The following is a 22,617-nucleotide window of genomic DNA, read 5'->3' as shown; positions in this document are numbered from 1 at the left end:
AAAAAAGGTTTATATTGGTTATTGTCTCTACTGGCCCAAATGTTCATGTTGATGCCATCCCCAGTTTGCAAGCGAGACTCCACAAAAGTTTTCCACTGGGGGTTTACGCACCTGACTATTCCTTGGGAAGATGTAGTTGCTAAGCAACAAGCTGAGATTCCAGGAAGCTACTGGTATCTTTATTTGAGCTTCAGCAAATAATCCACTAAGCTTATTTCCCAAAGTGCTGAACCCAGCGCCTCATTAACACGACTGTACCAGCTCCCAGTTTGATCAAATCAACCGTGTCAACTTTATCTTTCAACTCCAGATTCCTATCATGAGCAATTCCCAACGTGTGTGAGATAAAGCTACATATTTCCATGTGACCGAGCTGAATAACACACAAAATACATCACCCAAAGGTGGCCACTGGAACTCAATTAACCTGAAACGTCTCTGATGTTTGATTAGGAAGGAGGCAGTGATGGATCATGTTCTTTATAATAAGATGGGATATGAAGTGAAGAGGATGTTTTATGTATTTTCCAGGCACATTGAGCCATTTTATAGCACAACAAAGTAACTGTTACCTTTAGTTGTTACAAAAAAAGCTGCACATGTCAAATATGACTTAAAATTAATTTGATTTTGTAATTTAGCGCCTTGAAATTGGGGCCTCTGCCTCTTTAAGAAGCTCCTGCTCTTTATGAAACTCCGCCTTCAAGAAGTCATCACACCATGGCTCCTCTGTTAACAATTTAACAACATAACTAGCTCATGTCTTTTGTCTCGGTTGCAGTTAATGGCTGCTATGGGAAACGGCGCCGCTAAGGCCAAGTATGAGCAGAAGGTTCCTGCTTTCTACTACAGACCAACACACACTGACTGCAAGTAAGTACACCTCTTTTCAGAAGTGATGCCAAACCTAAATTATGAGCTGGTTTTGTTAAAAGTTGTGTCCAAGAGCTTTACAATTTAAAATAAAGTTATATCTGAGGAGCTGGACAGACTGAAATTTGTTCAGTCTGGATCGATTAAACTGCGTTCTGTTAAAGAACGAGTCCCTGCGGAGCGACACAAAAAAAATTTATAAATTGATTCAGCCGTGCTTCTTCTCAGAAATGTGGTGAGATAACGTTGAGCCAGCTGCACGGTCAACATGTTACTCTGTGTTCACACCAGTCTTCAGTCTGTCACTTCATTTTGTCGCCTTTACCAGGCGTACATGTGACGATAGCAAGAATAACGGCTTCTATGCAAGTGGAGGTTTAGTCAAATGAGTCGGTGCTAAAAACAAAGTAAATTCAGAGTTTTATGATGTAACGACGCAGTCTTTCAGCGTCATTAACAATTAAAAATTGTTTCCGATTTTAGCCATTATTTTGCTCTCTGAAAAGAAATTTTAAATATTTGTGAAATAGACAATTGGGCTGCATTGAAACACAGAGGAACATGTGCACAGGAAGTAGGAGAAAAGCAGAAAAGTTGTACTTGATGTTAAAAGTGGGAGTACCATTAGCATAAAATTCTACGGAAGCATTTAACTGCCAGAACTAGAAAATAAATCCAGGAGCAGAATTTCATTAAAATAAGACACTTTCTTGTTATAATGAGACTAGTTGTATATCTTAAAAAGAGAACATTTGTTGTTTTTAACAAGATGTAAAGATATGTGCCACTGACAGATTACGACTTCTTAAAAATTCATAAAGGGGCTCGCTCTCGTTCTCCATCTTCTCATTGTGTTTCTACTAGGAAAAACAAAAATCTTGTTATGGTGGGAATTTATTTCCTAGTTTCATATGGTAAATAAATGCTACCATATAGTACAAATAGAAAAAGTTCTTAGGTATTCATAAGTATTATATTCTGTTATGTACTGTTTTTACTTTTATTTGATGTTAGACCAAACATTGTTTGGCATTTCAACTGTTCCAGCATCATGAAGAATGTCCCTTTCTCAAATGGTGCCATAAAAAAATACTATATTTATGGCCAATAATCTGGATAAAGGGTTCACTTTTATAGTTGTGCATGTAGTCTTCTTGTCCTCCTTACTATATTATCTACCATCTATTTACACCACTGTGTAAATGTCAAGATTGTGTGAACACACATGTTGGTAATGTGCACTCTTCACACCTCTCACTGTGCGGGTCTCCTTGCTTCCTCTTCCTCTTTTTGTCTATAAAAAGGGCAATAATAAGTATTTTCACAGCTCCTCCTCAGACCACTTCCTGTTTTAAATTTAAAACTTTCAACCATACTGGATCTAAGAAGAAATTACATTGTCTGGCGGCTGAAATATGGTGCAGCGCATAGAAACGTTCAGTGTCGGGCAAAACCTTTTTTCTTGTACTTTTTACATTGTAACCACAAGCTAAAGAGTTTTAACATATTTTATGATAAACCAACACAAACTAGCACATATGTGAAGTGGAAGGAAAAGGATAAAAAATATCTCCACCCCGCTGGTCACCTCAGAAAATGATGTTCATTTGATCCACTTCAATCAAGACATAATGTGAGACCCAATAAATGAATTAGTATTCACAGTACAGTGTGAATGCTCTAGGCTGAATGTCGTCAACATTCACGATTTGAAGTCAACTGCAGAACACTTGCTGAAATGCAATAGAATAAAAAGACGCAGCAAAGAAAAGTAAAACAGTACAAACACACATCTGAAAATCTGCCTACAGCAAAACTGCCTGCTTAAAACAGATAACTTTATCTGTTTGTTATTAAAAATCCTGCATAATCCTGCTTAGTGAGCTTAAGTATAAACTAATATGTTGAGTAATCTGAAGAGTGAAGAGACGAGTAAAATTATCTAAAAAGCTAATGTTAGCTTAAATTCTCTCATTCTCATGTTGGCTTACAATAGCATGTTCTGTAATATTATCTTAATCCATGCAGTAAGTTGACTTTTGTTTTTATATCCAAATTAGTTTCAAGGCTAATGTTAGCTTAAATAGCATCATTGTCATGTTGACTATCAACATGCTGGGTAATATAGCGCTTTGGAACCGACATCACTGCATATGACGTTTACGTCTCGCGCAGTCGCTCGGCGCCATATTTAAAGGCCACAGACCAAAACAAACTTTATTCCGGCGTTTTCGTTGTGTTACCGACCGCAGTCAAGTTGTTTTCAAGTTGGATATTGGATTTTCGCGCTCCGCGGAGTAAGGAGCGTTTAGCTCAAGGTTGATCCGATTTATGAACGCTCATTCCGGCCAGCTGTTCTCTACCGCTCCCTCCTCACGCGCTCAGAGGTTCACTTGGGGACGGTCAATTTCCAAACCAAACACTCCTGTAAATAAATGCCTTGCCTTGTGACCAACTGATACAAAATTACACGAGGCACACTCTCTCTATTAAGATTTTAAGTCATATTCAATATTTTACATAATTTTAATATTAAATAATATGTTTTCTTCAGTTGCTTCCAAATCGTGTGCCCCATTAGCTCAAAATCAGTCTGAAATTGTTCTACTAGAGTCGGACTGAGAAGTCCGACTCTTTGGAATATGAGACTCGTCCACCTTGCAGCATGTGTGCCTTCCTTCCAAAAGGCCTAAAGCAAAGAGACAAAACCAGGAGCTAAGAATGTTCCTTTCTTATTTCTGACGGCTCAGACGAAAGGAGAAATGCTTTGTCACCTCCCCGTAAGCACCACGAGGGATTAGTGTTCAGGTTCCAGTGTCACTGGAGGATCTCATTCAAAGGATTCCAGTCAAAAGGTTCTTATCTCATTGTGCTGACAGAATGGTTGATTTTATTCTCAACACAAAGGAGACTAAAATAAACGCAGAAATGCTTTTAAAAAAAGCATTTCTTAGCGGGATAAAACAGATTTTGAGTCTATAGGAGAGAATGAAATGAAGAGAGAAAACCAGATGAGAGGGCTTGTTGGCATGGTGATGAACTTGCTGCGTTTGTATTTTTTTAATTATTTGTCTGCAAGAGAGAGGGGGAAAATCCTCCTTACTGCTTTTGCATGTAGAGTCATTTACTGCTGACTGAGAACTCCCAAGAACTTCATTATGAACACAAACCAGCTGAAAACCAGTGATCAGCAGCAGCGGGTCCTGGAGCAGATCACTTTAGATGTGTGTGCAGTTCCCCTAAAAGCTAACTGTGGCTTTTCGTTGGGTCTCCAGGCTGCTGAGGGAGCAGTGGATCCGAGCCAAGTACGAACGAAACGAGTTTGAGTTCATCGAGAAGCAGGAGCCTTACTCTGCAGGTATGCGAAGTAGGAAAAGCTTCTTTTTTTGAGTGTGTGTGTGTCATCATGAAGGCAGAGATTAGTGGATGTGAACCTTTTTTTATCTAGTTTCAGCAGTGGAGTCCATTTCCACTTCTCAAAGTCCTGGATCCTACATTTTCCAGGTCTGTCTGCTTCGAAACATGTGACTCAGCCTGTTAGGCGCTACGCTAATTAGCTTCATACCTCCTTTCACTGAGGATACAGTCAAAGGGAAGTACGCATTCTACAAATTTTGGTTGATATATGTGCCTCTCATATTAAGGTCGCTAATGGTCAAATGTGAACTACACGTGGTTCATGGAAGTGACCACTATATTTGTATCAAAGCACTATTAAGAGCAACCTTAGTATGAGACTAGCAACCAGCATTTGTAGTATTCATGCTTCCTTTTCTCTCTATTCTCAGTGAAAGAGATATGAAGCTAATTAGCTTAGGAAAGTACCATAAACATATGGTAACGTGAACAAGGTTTCCCCCAGAAAACTTGCTAAGCCTGGTGGTTGTGCGCTCGGCAGTCATTTATCCAGCGGCCCGTCATGTTTTTCAGTAAAAAAAAATGTTTGAAGTTGACAGGAAATTTGAAAATTTCACTTGATAATTATGTGTTATCGAAAGACTGGAAAATTAATACCTGAACTCCAACTATGAAGTCTTAAAAAATGCAAACATTTTAAAAAGCCTTGAATAAATAACAAATGCTTAGCCTGGTGGGGGCACAAATAAAGCCTGGTGGCCCGCCAGGCTTATAAAACACTGGGGGAAATCCTGGTGAAATTTAGGTTGAAAATGTAATGCCAGTCTTTAAAGATCTGGGAATAACTCTGATTTTCCTGGCCGTGTGTAGCTGTTTTCCTTCGTTTTGTCTTTGTTAAATCAAATGCATACTATGACTTCACATCTGACTGGACTCGCATGCCCACCCTCCATCCAGAAAGGGACTCGCCGTGTCAGGCTCTCGTCGTTCACCCCCCAATAAGCAAAACCTTGAAAACTCCTTGCACCAACGTCTCCTGGTGGCGACCGGCTTTCAGAGATTCAATTACCCTGAAACGTCCGTTGACGTCTTTCAAACTTTCTGTGTTCGGCTAAGTGGACGTTGTGTATACGTTTGCCGGTTGAACGCCCATTGAAGCAATGACATTGTAACTGTCACTGGTGGAGAGAGAACTGCTGTTAAAACAGAGAGTGCATTTCTGCTGGTTGTGTGTGTGTGGGGGTGTGTGTGTGTGTGCGTGTGTGTGTGTGTGTGTGTGTGTGTGTGTGTGTGTGTGTGTGTGTGTGTGTTGGGACCAAAAGTACTCTAGGTGTGCTAATCTGTGATCAAGTGTCTGTATTGGTATACATTTCACATCATAGTGAAGGGATAGTCCACTCTGATTGGTTTTTAGTGACCTCACTCTTTTATTGAAACAGTGTAGAACACACACACACGCCACACACACACACACACACACACACACTCACACAAGAAAAGCAAGTAGAGTTGAATGAATCATTTTGTCATTTCTTATTTGTTCATTTCTCCGTCCTTCTTCCCTTTTTTGAGCCTTGTGGCGTGAGAACCCAGCCTTTGTTTGACTGCGTGTGTGTGAGTGTGTGTTAGTGGGTGGCTGAAATCGACTATATACAGTAATATGACCCAGACCGCCAACAGCGATGGTATGCAAAGGACAGGAGGAGGAAAGCGGTGAGGAAAGAGTTGATGGTGGGGATGGGCTATTGATCTATGAGGTAATGCCCGTGTAGGTCAATGTTTTGAGTCAGGAAGTCGCGAAGCAGAGACAGCAGACCGCAGAGCAGGAGAGTGAAAAACAGCTCATCAACGGTGGTGAAGAAGGAAGCAGAGAAAAACAACATGAGGGGGACAAAAATGAGTAGACATGAATATAGCGTCTAGGATGTGAGTTGTTACACAAACAAAAAAAATTAAGTTGACGAGTTTTGACGTTTTAGATGGCGAACCGCATATACAGTATCACTATGTTCTATCATATGGCGATACAATGATTATAGTGATATGGTGATATCTTAACTTTAAGTAATTCAGGAAATTGTTCTGAAATTCCCCCTCAACCAAAAAAGTCAGAAATGAATCCAAAATATAAAGAACGCAACATTTCTTTACGTTTCTTTTAAACATAGACGCTTTAGAAATCAAGTAGATTTCTGTAAAGCGTTTGTTGCAGTACTGCACCGTGACACTACGAACTGCTTCACGTTCCCCCTTCTGCTGTTTTACAAACATCAGGAGACCAAAATGGAAACATTCAAACTTTCCATCTATTTAAAATTGGTCTAAAACAATGAAACAGTAAATAAAAAAAATGCCCTGGCAAGTTTCAGTTCCCTCTCTAAAACAGATTTAGAGCCATAGATTCTAAAAATCACCGATTCATGCAATGTTCCAGCAAACGTTTACAACACATTCTCTGCCGTTTCTAGAAATAGATTTATTGTCCGTAATTTGCATAGTCGGTCTCACCGCTTTAGATTCACATACACATTTCTGAGGGCGCTGTTGTTGTTGTGGGAATCAGGGAAAAAAACGTTCAGCGTCGGGAAACGTGGGCGGAATATAAACCAGCCCCTGATTTCCAGATTATGCTACCTGATCATCCTTACAAATCTTTATTCTGTTAAAATGGGTCAGGATTAAACACAACACTTGACAGCCTGCTAGAAATGGAAGAAAAGGATGCTGTGTGGGCAGAGCCATCTACTGAAATAGACTGAGGAGGGGTGACTTTACGGGCCGTAGATAAAACGGCACATCATGACAGCGTCACATGCAACAGGACGGTCGATAGTCAAGACAAGAGAGAACGTCTGCTGACTCATCCTCCGTGTTTACTCTCCGTTTCATGCACTCTTTCCTCTTTATATCGTCGTCTTTAAAGAAATCCCCTCCGACAGAAGCTGGTTGAAATGCCTTATCCTTTCTACTGCAGGTGACTCTTCTGTTGAATGTCTTCTAAAGACGGTTTAGTGCCGTCCTCCCTTCAAACTGTTCCCCCCCCCTCCACCTCCCTCTCTCCATTCAGGGTACAGAGAAGGGTTTCTATGGAAACGAGGAAGAGACAACGGCCAGTTCCTCAGTCGAAAGTTTGCCCTGTCGGAAAGGGACGGAGCGCTTAAGTACTTCAACAAGCAGGACGTAAGCGACGTCAAAGTTTTGACTTGGCAATAGATTTTTTTTAAAAAGCGGTGCTTGTATGAAACCTTTGCGTACTGTTCCTGCCTCCATCAAGGCCAGAGATCCTAAGGCGGTGATGAAAATCGAAACGCTCAACGCGACCTTCCAGCCGGCCAAGATAGGGAATCCCTGCGGCCTGCAGATCACCTACCTGAAAGACAACAGCACAAGAAACATCTTTGTCTACCACAGTGACGCTAAGGTACAGTCTTATAATCTTACACTGATATTCTTGTGTCCGCTGAGTGAGTAATGTACAAGTACTGCATTGATTGGCTTTTCAAATGCTCTGGAAAATCTTGAAGAGCAAAATGGGGAGAATATAAATGTTATCTGCTTCATGGAAAACACTGAGTCATCAGCGTAGCGACAAATTTTGGGTCAGTTTTTTTTTCCATCGTGGTCTAGTAGGAAAATGAACTAGTAGTGAAATGTTTTTGTCTTGAGCCAAAGGTTTTTACAATATTCTGCTGAAGTTCCAATTGTTTTATTTGCAAATGAATCACATTTATAGAGTCAATATTTAAATATTTATATTTTGAGCATTCCCATTTAGAACTTCTGTAATTTACCTTGCTAACTATCACATTCTGGTCTAAATCTTGACTGATGGTGATCCACTGTCACTGGTGTTAAGGGCAGTTTTTTTTGTTTCTTGACCACAAGGTCTCGGTCTTGAGAGTTATCTGACCATTGGTCCAAAATGCAAAAGAAATTACCAGAAGTGCATTTTCTTGTCAGCACAATTAAAATAAAAAACAAAGCTGGACAAAACGAAATGTCAATTTCACTCCAGAATTCCACAAAAATCTGAAGTTTTACCAAATTGGCCATTGCATTCCTACACAATTCCACTTGATTCTCATGTCCTTGTCTTGGATTTCTTCCATTGAGCTGGATTTCTCCATTTGCATTTCAACTGGGCCGATCAGTGACTAAAAGAACACGTGTTTATTTTCTGCGCTGTTTTAGAATTGTAGTCTGCTTGTATTTCTGCAATGGTTCAAGGCTTCCATATATTGGGAGGTTAAAGTCGGAGCAAGAGGAATGTTTAAGGTATTTTATTGCTGGCAAAGGCGCTGTTCTCTGCGGGGTTGTTTACAGAGGACGCAATTTCCGGTAAGCTTCATCGAGTTAGCGCATTACAAAAGTCACAGACAATTGTTAGCGATTGGGTAAAATTTAACAGAGTCCACACCGCCGCCTAGCAATCATTTCTCAATAGATGAAGGTCCAAGTCTCCATATGAGGCAAAGTGTAAAACAAGGAGATGGTTTTTATTAAGCTACCAAAGTGCACTAAAAATAAATGTTGCGTTCTAAACAAGAGCGACACTGGGATTTATAAGAGCCAGGAATAAACAGTGAGAATATTAGTCAACAAAAATAATAATAATCTGCGGTCAACACAACAAAGAAAGTTTCAAACTTATTTGTTAGCTTTAGCAAACACTATGCTGAATGAGAGACTTGAATCCTGAAGCTTTTTCACCCAGACTGACTTAATTTTCCTCAAAGAATACGAATCAGAGTTTGGAGAAAACAAGGAAGGCCAGACAGAGGAAACATGTCGGGTCCAAAATGTTCAAACTGATATATTTGAGCCAGAATATAACTCTAACTTGTGCGCTCTAAACATTTTTAGCGTTTATTAGCATGTGTTTTGCTCTGTTTGAAAGTGATCCCTAAATATAGCAGGATTAAAATTGATTATTGAAGGTTTTCAGGTGATTGATTTCCTTTCATGTTTGCCGCTTGTAAACGGGGCATTCTGCTGGTGTCGCCTCAGCTTGTTATATGGCATGCCAGCGCAGCTGTCGTATAAGTGACACATAAATCTAATGTAATAAAAAAAAATAAAACATTCTCCAAAGTCCATAAACAGATTAGAGGATTTTGTTTTGTGACTTGTTCAGAGCAGAATCTAAACGTGAAATATGTTTACTGCTGTTTTTATCGTCTGTCACTGCTGGTTGGGACTAAAATGATGGCGATGGTAAAGCTTGTACTACTGGTGAAGACTATTTCTGGAGCTTAACAAACTATTAGAACACTAATCCATTGGAGAAAGTAACTTTTCTAACTGAAAAATACTTTTTTTAAAAGTTTTCCTTCAATTTATAATGAGACTCAGGGATCCTTTGGACTAGCTAGCAGCAGTTAGCAAACACCTGTTGGAACTGCGTATCTGCTGAGCTCATTACGCGAGCTACTTCTCGGTGAAAAGCTGGTAAAAACGTTATTAGAGGGTCAACAGAAGAGTAACGATGTGATGACTTCCTGAAGGCGGAGTTTCAGAAAGAGCGGGAGTTTCTTAAAGAGACAGATGCCCAATTTCAAAGCGTTAAATCATGAAGTCAAATGTATTTTATTTAATATATTAACTGAAGTTAACAGAGTTAGTTGATTATGCTATAAAATGGCACTATGTGCCTGGAAAACGGATAATGCTGCCCCTTTATAAACATGACGTTTAGCCGAAGTTACAAAGAGCCATTTTGTAAGATCCGAAGAGACACTTGCGGCTCCGGATGATCACTTTTCATGAGGTGGCGGTGAAATACGGTTGGTTTTTCTGCTCAACATCAACCCTTTTGGAGCATAACTTTCAAATGCCAGGCCAACTCTTGTTATAGGAATCCCATGACGTCCATGAAACCGGTTTGAACGCGTCTTGCCAAATGTGCTCCAAATCGTGTGGAAAATAAATTACATGTCAAAGAGTCATGTAAGTCAGTGCGGTTATGAGCTTGCAGACTTTTGCAACATTTATGAAAAGGACAGACAGCTTTCCTAATGCATGAACATGTATTAGTTTCAAATTTCCTTCAGGGAATTTGTTGAATCCTGTTAAAACTCATCTACTGTACATAACAGCAAGCAATCTAATGCTGGTGTGTGCTTGATGTGGAAAAATCAGAGTAGTTCATAATGCTCTGCACAGTTATAAAGATAAATCTGAAAAGTTTCTGAGCCAATGATTAACATGTTTGGAACATCAGTTTTGTTTTGTTGAGACTTCATTGCCTGTTTTATTTTGTTTATTTCTGGAAGATATTTAAAATGTCTTCCAGCTCCAGTGTGAAATGTTCTTTGGAAATGAAACGTTACTGATCTTTGTGAGGACCAACTTGCATTTTTAGCTCATTATTGTAAATTGTCTTTGAAGAAAAATTCACCTTCACCCTGTTCTCATTGGTGAGAAAAGCCCCCAAAATAACATGCATTTCTTTAAATTAGGGTTTAAATAAGGTGCGAGTCTGAGCGAACCTGAACTGCAGATCCAACTACTTCACTTCCTCTCTTAAAATATTTCATCTTTACATAATCGTTAAGCATTTAGAACAAACAAAAAATTCCAGTAGAAGTAGTTTTCACATTTTTGTTTAATAGGAAATTTACTACTTAGTTGAGTACTTTCAACTGCACAGCTTCGGCCTGCATGGCGAAACATTTGCCCACCACTGGTCTTAATTAGATCATACATTTTAGCTCGAGGAAATGAAAACATCACTCTGACTCTATGATTATTCATCAGCAATGATATGTGCAGGGAAATCTTGAAAATTACATAAAAATTTCACTTCTGTTGCAGCTTCTGGTTTAATCTTATAAATTTATCAGCTATTAAAAGATTACTGACTAGAAAAATGAATTTCAGAGAGTGAAGGGGGAAAAAAAAAAGCACTGCCCCCTCTGCTGGTAGAATAGGAGTATTGAGGGATTGTGAAAGGAAGAGTTCATGGAGTTCAGATTGTCTCAGTCTGTGGTGGAGCTACTGACGGAGACCGGAAGTCAAAACTCATATTTCTACATCAGAAACAAAAAAAAGTCGTCGTTGGGCTGGTAGAATGTGAATGTCGCGTCGTGCAGGACGTGTTCCTAATGAGAGCGTTTGTGTGCTTGGCAGGAGATGGTGGACTGGTTCAACGCCATCAGAGCGGCTCGGTTCCACTACCTGCAGGTGGCCTTCCCCGGAGCGAGTGACGAGGAGGTGAGAAAGACTTTAATCCAACACGTTTCTGGGAGTCGGGCTTGTGGCTCCGGTCGCTGCCTCGGTGATGATGGTTCATGTTTTAAATTCAGACTGATTTCCCTGTAAAGCCTAAAATGAGATGATTTTTCCTTGACACTCATTTTCTCTACCAGTTTCATCCTCTGTTTCTAATCCTTCAGAAATGTTCCAGTTGGGCATCTTTATTTGGTTGTTGATATCTAGATTAATTTGCTTATCTTAAATAAATAAATGTGTATTAATAGAATAATTATTGATTTTAAGACCACCTACCATTCTATGATGTTAAAGTTACTCATACTGTTGTTGGTATTAGTTGGTAGGTGTAAAAAGAAACAAAAGAAACAACACACACACAAAAACGCATCCACTAGCATGATTGACAACGCTAGAACCCTCCTCCTGGCTCTGATTGGTTGTTTCTGGGAGAGGTGTATGTCTGCAGATGGCAGTATAACCACAGGAAGAAGGCAGAGGAGCTCAATTTTTCATAGATTATCTTTCTCATACTTTACTCTCAGAACATAGTGACAGCTTTAATATGTAATATGTAAAATAATATTTTTATATAAGATGGGGTAAACCTAATTCAGTTTAGGCTTTTTTATGATGATACTTCATTTGTACTTTTTAATATTTCATGCAACTCTTTAATGTTTTTTGGGTTTTTTTGTAGCTGGTGCCCAAACTAACACGGAGCTTTATGAAAGAAGGCTTCATGGAGAAAACCGGCCCAAAGGTTTGTATTGAACCCACTGAAGAATAAATAAAGTAAAACTGGAAGTAAATCAATAATTTCTATTGGACAGATCAATAACACATTTTAGAATCTTTTCTAAATCATGAGAGAACTTTCTGAATTACCTAAGCGCCTCAAAGAAAAACTGCCTAGATCATAACTCCCTTCAACTGAACTCTAGGAGAACCAAGCTTCTAATGATCAACCTGGAGAGCATGGCTCCTCTGATCAGACGGATAAAGTTGCTCATCGAGCCAAAGAATTTTACATTGTTTTCAGCCAACCAATGTCCCCTGAAGGTCCCTCAAAACAAGTAATCCAAAACTATTCTTTTTGGATCATTTGAGAAATAGTTAATGTCAAAACAGGAACTTGAGATGGTTATTCATGCTTTTTATTCTCCTTGGTCTAGACTTGTTAATTTTCATACTAATTTACTCATTTACTCACTCATTGCCTTTCCCTTATTCTCTTCTGCCAAGCATTGCTGAAACCACTATTTTCTATGTTGGGTGCAAACTGCAGTTCCAAAAATAATATTTCCCTCCGTTTCCCCTCTTTGTGATTTCTCTGTCTCGCTCTGCTGCAGCACACGGAAGGCTTTAAGAAGAGGTGGTTCACCATGGACGACCGGCGGCTCATGTACTTCAAAGACCCTCTGGTGAGAAGAGACCAGATTCTGTCCCAATCCTCTAGAGGCCTGACATGTTGGACTAACGTGACCCTCTCTGTCCCCCCCCCAGGACGCCTACGCCCGAGGCGAAGTGTTCATCGGCAGCAAGGAGAACAGCTACACCGTCCTGGCCGGCTTGCCCCCGTCCACGCAGGGCTACCACTGGAACCACGGCATCACCATCGTCACGCCCGACAGGAAGTTCCTCTTTGCCTGCGAGACGGAGGCCGAGCAGCGCGACTGGATCGCGGCTTTCCAGAGAGTCATCAATCGACCGATGAGGCCACAGGAATACGCAGGTTTTTATTTGGAATGTTGGGCAGGTGCCGATAGGAAAGCGGACTAAAACTGATTTTGATTGATTACCGCATCAAGTCCATCTACAGTGGCACATTGTTCTATTTGCTTCCATTTCCTGTGGTTGCATAATATTTTCCTTCCTATTTCTTTAGTTAATTGTAGGTTTTTGCTTGTTGTTTTTTTTTCTGATTGCAGCATTTTTTGTTTGCATCGTTTTGGTATATTTAGAAGTTTGCCTCTCGGCCGCCGTAACATTCACACACTAAGGAAGGCTAAATGTGCATCGGTTTGTGTCCAAACCTAATCTCTGTTTCCTTCATTGTTTTTTTTCAGTGGAGGCCCATTTTAAACACAAGCCTTGAAGCCTACAGCAAGTCCAAAGTCATCTGGACCGGCCCAGTCAGAGAGATCAGAGACAGCCCCCCACCCCGCACCGCACAACAAGTGGGGAGGCATTGGAGTCCCGTCTGGGTAAGGAGGAGGTTTTTGGAATGGGCCAAGATTGGAAAAGAAAAGGAGAACAGAAGGACTCCAGTCTATGTTAAAGACGATGGTTGGTATGATCTAAGGCGGAAGGGTAGAGATGATGTCTTTTAATACTGCTCTTACCAACTTTGTGCTGTACATTGCCATAGCAGACCCCACTCCCTCTCCCTGTTCTCCTGCCCCTCAGCCATGTGGACCCCTCATCTGCATCAAGCTACCCTTACACCCTTGGATCTCATCTTGTGAATGGTTCTTTCTGCCTGTGATCTAATGTAGCTATGTAACTTAGAGTCATGTCACTGGTCGCTTAACGAAGACCAACACGTTGTTAATTTATTGAATGTACAGTTTTAGACCACAGTGTCTTAATCGTGCGTGTGGAATTGTCATGTTTTCATTGAGGACTCTTGCGAGGTCCAACCTCTGGCGCTGAAACCCTGGGAAACCTGAATTCTACCAAGTGCTGTTAACAACAACCATGCCTACAAACGAAACTTGCACACAAACGCTCAGTGAACACCACCTGCTGTTAACGACGGCGGAGCATGCTGATCCTCCGCGTCCAACCAGGGTCCCTTTTAGAAAAACTCCACCCCAAACAGAAGCCGCGCCCTTATTTATTTGTACTGTCGAACATACCATGTCATCGTGGGATGCTAATTCTTTGCTGCTTTCTTGGATTGTAATGTGACGGGATTGTAATTTGTAGAACACTTCTACAAATGTTCAATTTGTTCTTTGTATCTTGATTCAAAGGCACACTGTTTTGTTGATCCTTGCATCGTCGTGGGAAATAAATTTGAAAAATTAAAATGGAGGAACCAGAGACAAGATTACAATATTTATATGTTCTGTGTCTCATTTGTTGTTTGTATGGCGGCCCAGAAGGGACAACAACGTGCAAACGTCACAACGGAAGTTATGATAAATTTGCTAGCATGATTTCTGCTTTAGTCTAAAACAGAGCTGCCTTTGTGGTTTCTGCCTTTTACTGACCCTTGTGGGCCGCCACATATTTAACAGTAGAAGTGTGTAATAATGCATATTTTGATATTGATGTAGATTTTTTTTCTTTAAAGTTTCTTGTCAAAACTACTGGAATCAACTGGAACACCCCCCGTAGTCGAATTTCCCAGATTTTAACATTCGGAAGGCGTATTTGGTGTTTCAATATGGTCACTGTAGTAAGCAATGATGATGGCAGGTTTACAAGACATATAAGCATGTCTAAAATCAATGTTACGTGTAGCGTCTGAAACTGGTGTTTGCTTGCGGAAAGTAAAGCTTAAAATGAGGTTTGTAATACAATGTTTATGGACGTCGCCTTGTTAAAATCCCGACTTCTTAACTATAACGCCGTTACCTCGGGTCTGACCTCAAACCCAGCTCCCATGACCAGTGCGGTATGGCCTCTCTCTATGCCGCTGGTTCTGACTTCCGGGGTAAATAGAAAGCAGCATCACACTCACGAAGGCTGTGGTCTTCAAAGAACCACGCCTGCCACCACCACAGAGCCCCATTTCAGCAGTTAAAAGTCACCCTTTATTCAGGTATTAGCATTTTTGAGAAACGATGCCGAGGACATTCTGGATGTTAGGTTAATGCTTAATTTGTCCAGCAGATGGCGCCATTAGACTGTATACACAGTTACTCCTCCAATGGTCCTTAAACCATCGCTTACAGTGGTGTCAGAATTACATTGCTCTAATTGTCACAAACAATTTTGCTGTATAGAAATAAGAATTTCAGTGTTTAACGTTGGAAAAATCAAGCCCATTGTCCCCTGAAGTTGGAAAGTTAGTAGGTTACAAGAAGCCAGAAATATTCATATAGCTAGGTGTTTTGAGATCATGGTTTTGCAATAGATCCACGAACCCCCAATTAAGGATCACTTGATCTGTTGACATCTTATAAGTAGATCTGCGAAGATCTAAGACCATTTTCAGGTCATGCAGCTGGTGTTGTGGAACCAAAGATGCTGCAGCTCTTACCATTCATAGGTGTAGCATGCGTTAGATTTGAGTAATGGGTCTCTAACCCATATATCTAGCTGAGCTCTGTGTTGTGATCCTTATGCAAAGTAGTCTTGAGTTAATTTGGTGTTTTAAACACAGGTAAATTTGACACTTTCTAAACATTATCACATTCTTCTGATCAGTGTGTCCAACTTCAGTCATAATTCCTCCTGGTGCTTACACTGTGTATAACATATTCCTCATTTCCACTGAGCGGTACAGCATGGGTTGGTGTGGTTTGGTATGCTATTTTGTATGTTTCGATTGTAAAAGCGACCCATAAAACCGAGCCATACCACACCATTCCTGGACCCATTTCAGTTGTAGGTCTATACAACCTGCATTGTAGAGACTTACAACTGTGTGCAGCAAGCGCAAGATACACTAGTCGTCATGTTTGTCGTCGCAGTAGTATGAAGAAATGTTAGCAGGTCGGGTTTAACCCTATGTCACCAACAAGAGTCCAACTGGCAGTGGAAATGCTTTCCTGAGTACATTGGACCATAACATAGTGTGCCACACGGCGTCGACCTGTGCCGTACCGCTCAGTGGAAATGAGCCAATAGAGGGACACCCACTCTCCACGAGTGTGATAACATAACAAAAAGCAGTAACTCAAAGCAAGTGAAATATATCTATTTTTCAGCTGAGAGCCCTTGACAGATACCTTGGGCGGTGAGGCATAATATCCTTCACTAACCCTGGCTGTTGTTTCTTATCAACAGCTATTTGGTCGAAAACTGTCGCTGGCAAATTTCTGGGTTTCAAGTTGCAAAGACCCGTCTTCTCATAGTGGGAAATCTACTAGACGGCGGTCAGTGTTCTCCTTTAAAAGTCATGATGATTTGGACGTTTTCCAGTAGAAAGAAAAGTGGGCTAAATAACTGCCAGTGTACCTGCCACCTGATGATCTCCCTCTCTGACATAACCTTCCACAGGATTCCAGCCATTGCAAACATAAATTTGTCAATGCTTCTTCTGTCTGGCTGTGCTGTTGTTGTTGGCTGCCAGGTTCTCATGGTAAACTGCTGAGACAGAGAGCCAGTGAGCAGTACGTGACAGGCAACAGGAAGAGTTTAGAACCAGGTGGGACCTTTGGGTTCCAGCATGAACCCTGGGGTTCATGCTGAAAGTAATACGTCCAGTCGGTCATTGGAACACGGAACAAACATCCGTTACCAGGCAGATGAACCTTGGTGTAAGAGTATGGAACCAAAAGGGGGACGTAGACCTTCTTTAATTTTTAAAAAATGCAAAATAAGGTACTTGACCAAAGAGACCAAAATCTGAAAACATAATCAAACATTTTTTCTATCCATATAAACGTTATTAGTCTCCACTGGGGAGATGTGCTCAATCATATCACTAAACTGCTCCATTTAAACCTTATAAGAAATTCTAAACAAATTGTTTCCTTTGGTGCTTTTATTTGTTGCCCCTAGTTGTAAACAGGTCTTCCAAGCTAAAATCTGTGTCTGCACACCATACAAAATACACTATAAAATGTCTTGTATCTGTAGAATGACTTTAACAATAATATCTGATTAAAGCCTTTTGGATCTGTAATTGTTGCCTAAGAAATGTTATTCTTATGTAAAGTGACGCTAGAATACTTTGCAATAAGCCACACCCTCTACAATCAATCAGAGCCATTTTATTCAGCTGAGATCCCACATTAGATAAATCATCTCACAAATTGCACAAGTTACAAAAAATAAACTCTGATTTTTTTGTGTGCAAACTGGAAACCTTATAAGCAAAAGACCAAGGCACAGTGGACAAGAGCAATTAAAACATGAATTCGATAAATACCATGAGATTACAGCAGGCTTGCAGGACTGTCGCCAGGCAGCTTGTGGATTCAAACCTGCTTTGAATGTTTTCACAACGGTAGGTTGAGTTCCCTCTGTATAGGTTTCTTTCCGGAGTCCAAAAACATTCCTGGTAGATTACCTGGGCACTTAATATACGTATAATAAATAAAAAATACCTGCAAAGAGGTCAATTTGTTGTGAATGTTTCACTTTTAGAGAAGTGGAAATTGTTGGGAGCCACGTCCCAACCTACAGATGGTTTTGTTGCTCAAGTATGTTTAAGAAACTGTCCTAAACTACTACCAGCTGGACTGGTGGCAGGTACCGTTAAACTCTACTTGTTCTCCCCATTTTGTACCCACACTATGCTGTTTTGTTGCTTCTTGTCTCAATTTTATAACCCATAAACAAAGTTGGTGCCCATCAGGGATAGAAGTCTCGAGACCGGTCTCAACCTGCTTTTTCCTGATCTTGAGCTCGGTCTCAGATTGTTATGTCTTAGTCTTGGTCTCAGAAGAGCTGCTCTTGCTCTTGGAGGGTGCGATCTTGGTCTAGCAAGAACCAGTCCTGACTACATCCTTGGTACCCATGTACTTAAACTATGGCATATCAAAATTTGCTGAGATATTTTCATGAATTTTTCAATGAAATAGTCTTTAAAAATCTTCAATCTTACATATAATTTCATTGTACATTGTACAGTACTTAAGACCACCTATTTGTATGTATTTTACTTTTAAACTCCATTTGAACCAGATGACTATTGTCAAAAATGATAGATTATGACTATTGATAAATTAATATACCTATGAGCTACCTTCATTTGGCAGATATTAATTATAAGAATGACATTATCAACCCGGTTGTCAAAGCTGGTATGAAACAACCCTGGTGCAAGGTGGGTGTTAGCAGATGTCTTGATTGTAAGGATTTTTTAAAGGTTCAGCTAAAACTACAAAGGTATGGAATGCCAAATGAATTTGAGTCTGGAGAATTTTATTGATTTGCCCTTTCAAGACATCCAATTTCAAACATATTTCTAAGTACTTGTCAGTCTTGAGATTTCTTCTGCATGACAACACAGGCCCGTGATGTTTTTCACAGAAACAGATGAGATTTTGTTTACGGTCTGTGAGCTGTGGTTGAGTCTGAAGGCAGACTACAGTCCCTGTCAAGGCCTGGAGAGTGACGCGTAGACGGGCTGCTCCCAGACAGAGGGAGGACTGCGTGGAGGCGGTGCTAAAGCCAGGCTGTTGATGAGCGGAGCGGCGTACGACCTGCGAGATGAGTGAAGGTACGGATATTGGTACAGGCCGGCGGGGTAACCTGAAAACGCGCCATAGAGGCTGGCGTTCTGAAGGTCAGTGTAGTCCGGCGGGTTAGGAGGAGACACGGAGGTGGAGGAGCTAAGAGAGGTGTACTGAGGTTGGTGTGAAGGTGGAGCAGGTGAAGTAGAAGAGGAAGGTGACGAGCTGCAATGGCCCGGGCTCATCTGCTCCATTTTGATCTGAGGTTTTTGACCAGTGTCCTCCTGCGGTACCTCCGCTGATGTCCCTTCAGGTGTTTTGAGGGTACAGTTGACTGTGCTGTGTGAGTGAGCTTGGGCGCTTTGGGGGACGTATGATCCATTCAGGCTGCCGGGTTCCAGCTGGGCTGGAAGAATTGTGCTGTGGCTGTTCGGGGGCAGGTACTGGTCCAGCTCGTGCACATCAAAGCCATCCATGGTACCGATGACCTCAGTGCTAAGCTCTGAAATGTCCACGTTGCTGAAGTCGATGTTTCGGTTGGAATGAATAGCGGAGCTACTGTCAGCAGGACGATGGGCATCGTGCTTGTTAACAGTGTGGAGCTCAGTTTTGGGGGAAGTCGGTGGTGTTGGAGGACCATGAGGTTGACCTAAAAACAAACAGAAAAAAAAACATTCAGTTTTTTTCACTTTACATGAAAGTTTGTAATTGCTGAGATTTTGTAATCTCGTCACCTGGTCTGTCTGGATGGTAATGCTTGGGGGCCTCTCCTATACCACCTAGCCGGGTCAACCCAGCTTCCGTCTTATAAAAGCCCTGCTGGGCCTGGTGCTGGTGTTGTGGTCTCTGGTCCCCTTGGCCCGGTTTAGCACTTTTGCGTCTTCGAGGTTGGTATTTGTAGTCTGGATAGTCTCTCTTGTGCTGCAGTCTCAGCTTTTCAGCCTCCTCTACAAATGGCCGCCTTTCTGTTTCAGAGAGAAGTCTGAAACAAAAGGCAGGAAGAAGTGACTGGACATAGGCATTCTCTCTTCAAAGTGGGCTAAGCATTATCTCGTATTTAGAAAAGGCAGAGACTGGTATTACCACTAGTGTTTGTGATTTAAAGGTTACAAAATTTTTCCATCATACTGTTCAAATGGTTTAAACCCTTTAACCGAAGTGCTAAGAATAAACTCCAAAGTGTTCTTTTTTTCTCTCTTTCATCTGTACGTAGCATTGAATAGTCCTACACAACCCCCAAATCACTTGTTGCTGTGCACTGCTAGTTAGCGGTTTGATATAAAGTTAGTACATTGTTCCCTAACTTAAAACAAACATATCGGCGCAACACAAATACATCTTATCAGGCTAACATTATAGCCTGATAATGTTAGCCTGATAAGATGGCAATGAGCGGCATGTCTGTTAAAGAGTAGACTGCAGCGTCTACCACAGTAGCATTACTAATTAACTTCGGGTTAATTCATTTGCCTTGATTTATTTATTTTTTAAAAAACACTGAAGACTGTAACTCAAAAACAGCTGAAAAGAGCAGAATATTAACATTTGCGAGTAGTTGTAAAATGTTCCACATATAATGGTTGGTGAGTGTTGTGGCTCCTTATTGGTTGGTGTGAAAATAGAGTCTTTCACTTGTAATAGTGCTTATATTTCAGCAAAACCTATGTTGCATATTTTTAAGCTTGGAAAAGCTTAAAAACAGACTGAAACATTAGACTTGGGTTATTTTTCAAGTGAAACCTTATAGTTAAATTCTGACATTAAGATATAAATTACACACAACCTTTTGATGGAATGACCTCACAGGAATCATGCGCTCATATATGAAATTGGTTTTTAATATGTGGAAAACAAACTATTGAAAGAAGTGCTTTTTTTTTACATTGCTTTAATTTTTATCTCAGACATATTGTGATATTTTTAATAGGGATAACATTACTTATGTAAATATGGATCAGCTGCTGTGTAAAATACAGCTCAATGCAAATGTCACAACAATTCAAAGGCCCATAAAACAGCATTTACATAAACAGCAAAGATGTCGTTTTAGATTTAGATTTTAGGTGGTAGAGATCCACTTATGTCTTGGATCTCCATGATTGTGTCCCTCTGTTGGCTTCAGCCTCTGGGTCTAATTAATCTAAATTAATGAAAAATGAAGGAACAAGGAAAGTAATCGATGAAATTTAAGATATCAAAGGAGTATAATCTCACTTCAAAAATTCTAATATCACTTTTCTCATTTTTCAAGTAGTATACCTCACTCATTAGACTGGGTCAACCACATATGCCAACCCTACAATGTAAAATGTCAAATGTTCTATTTTCAAATACCAAAAGTCTCCATCATATCTATGTCTATTTTCAAGAATAACTTCTGGGGACATTTGGGGCACTTATTGTCTGTTGTGTTTTACTGTACTGTGAATCTTACCCTCCTTATATTTTTGCTGCATGTCTATGAAATCAGCCACTCACCTCCACAGCTTGCCCAGCGTCTTGCTCAGCTCCGCGTTGTGGAGGTGCGGGTACTGGTCCGCCAGCTTCCTCCGCGCCGCCTGCGCCCACACCATGAAGGCGTTCATCGGCCTCTTTACGTGCGGCTTGCTCTTCAGCCCCCTCTCCCCCTGACTCGGCACGGGCACCAGCGACCAGTCGTACCCTTTCAGCACCTGCGACACCGCGTCCCGGATGCAGGCGGGGAACCGCTCGTCCTCCGGGGAGCTCTCCGCTCCAGAGAGGGGACGCGCCGCCGCCAGCGCGTCAGATCCGGCGGGAGAGTTCCCGAGCTCCCCGTCCGGTTCGTGTCGGGGCGTAGAGCCGCCGCTGCTCTGTGGACTGCACGGATCCTCAGTAAGTAAGCTGTGCGCTTCAGCCATAGTTTGTTACTGGGCTTATTTTAGCGCCTCCAAAGTTCGCGAAAAGCTCTCCAAATGCGTGAAGGCGCGCTGTTGTGACTGGATCGCCACGAAAATAAAGAAAGTGCCCTCACTGGAAAGATCTGGCACGGGGCTGCCATCCCCCTTCACATTCTCCCCAATGTATGACAACTTTGACAAGCTCATCGAAAAGTAAACTCTGCCATCTCTCCACCTCCATCCTTTATTGGCTTGCACACAAAAAAAGAAAAACATTGGGGACCTCCTTCCCCAATTAATTGGAAAATTCAACGTCAGACAGAATTCCAAGTTTAGAAAGTCTGCAATTTTGAAAACTGTTGAGTAAAAAAAAAAAATTAATAATTGCAGTCAACTTGGACCCTTATTCTCCACTAGCCTGAAGATGTAAGCCTTTCTATTGAGGCCCAAACGTGCCTCAAAATAATTTTGTACCTTCAGATTTAGAGACTCGACATGCATTAGGACTTGTATGTCACTAATCATATTTTTCTAAAGAACAAATGGACATTTTGTAAAATATGTGATAGTAATTATTATTAGAAAAACATTTCTGCCACATTTATTCTTCCACTGAACTTGACCGTACTTGATTTGTATTCAGAATCCTGCAAACAGCCTGCATCATTAAACTTATCAAAAACAATTTGGTACAAAACAACATACAGTATATTAGCACTTAAATGAATTCTAAATCAAAACAAATGGACAGTTTGTGAAATATATGGTAGTAATTATTATTATTACTATTGTTTAAAAAAAAAAGTCCTGTCACACTTTTTTCTTCCCAACCTTTGCTTATTTGCTTTGGATACAGAACTGTGCAAATAATGAGCTTCTTTAACTATAGACCTTAGTCGCTTACTCTCCTTGAGGAAGGTGTAAATGACTGTCCGCTGGAAAATGATCAAGTCGGCAGTTTTCCCCATCAAAACTCTTTGTGGTGCACTGCAGCAGCACTGCAGCAGCAAAGGAACCATATG

General features: G+C 40.9%; 2 protein-coding genes across 3 annotated transcripts in view; one reads left to right on the top strand and one right to left on the bottom strand.

Moving 5' to 3' along the window:
* The window catches only part of adap1 (ArfGAP with dual PH domains 1), a 28,458-nt gene extending 13,956 nt beyond the window's left edge, over window positions 1-14,502 (top strand). Inside the window, exons 3-11 of one of the 2 annotated variants that reach the window (XM_023341120.1) lie at window positions 782-873; window positions 4,149-4,240; window positions 7,298-7,410; window positions 7,505-7,651; window positions 11,359-11,442; window positions 12,140-12,202; window positions 12,792-12,863; window positions 12,946-13,174; window positions 13,509-14,502. In XM_023341120.1, the coding sequence (XP_023196888.1) occupies window positions 782-873; window positions 4,149-4,240; window positions 7,298-7,410; window positions 7,505-7,651; window positions 11,359-11,442; window positions 12,140-12,202; window positions 12,792-12,863; window positions 12,946-13,174; window positions 13,509-13,537 (921 nt within the window). In that variant the 3' untranslated portion in view covers window positions 13,538-14,502. The remainder of the gene's footprint in view (window positions 1-781; window positions 874-4,148; window positions 4,241-7,297; window positions 7,411-7,504; window positions 7,652-11,358; window positions 11,443-12,139; window positions 12,203-12,791; window positions 12,864-12,945; window positions 13,175-13,508) is intronic. The other variant, XM_005807347.3, reaches the window with a different exon arrangement.
* A 2,842-nt stretch (window positions 14,503-17,344) lies between these two features.
* Window positions 17,345-21,755, bottom strand: LOC102221590 (transcription factor SOX-8). The gene is made up of 3 exons (XM_005807357.2): window positions 21,216-21,755; window positions 19,472-19,719; window positions 17,345-19,386 (listed from the first exon to the last, which is right to left on the bottom strand). Exons 1-3 carry the CDS (start codon window positions 21,614-21,616, stop codon window positions 18,662-18,664), a joined length of 1,374 nt encoding a protein of 457 aa, XP_005807414.1. The 5' UTR covers window positions 21,617-21,755; the 3' UTR covers window positions 17,345-18,661.
* Window positions 21,756-22,617: the final 862 nt, after the last annotated feature.

This window comes from Xiphophorus maculatus, chromosome 10 (assembly GCF_002775205.1).
Source record: "Xiphophorus maculatus strain JP 163 A chromosome 10, X_maculatus-5.0-male, whole genome shotgun sequence".
Taxonomy (NCBI): Eukaryota; Metazoa; Chordata; class Actinopteri; order Cyprinodontiformes; family Poeciliidae; genus Xiphophorus; species Xiphophorus maculatus.
This window is presented reverse-complemented; position numbering and strand designations above follow the sequence as displayed.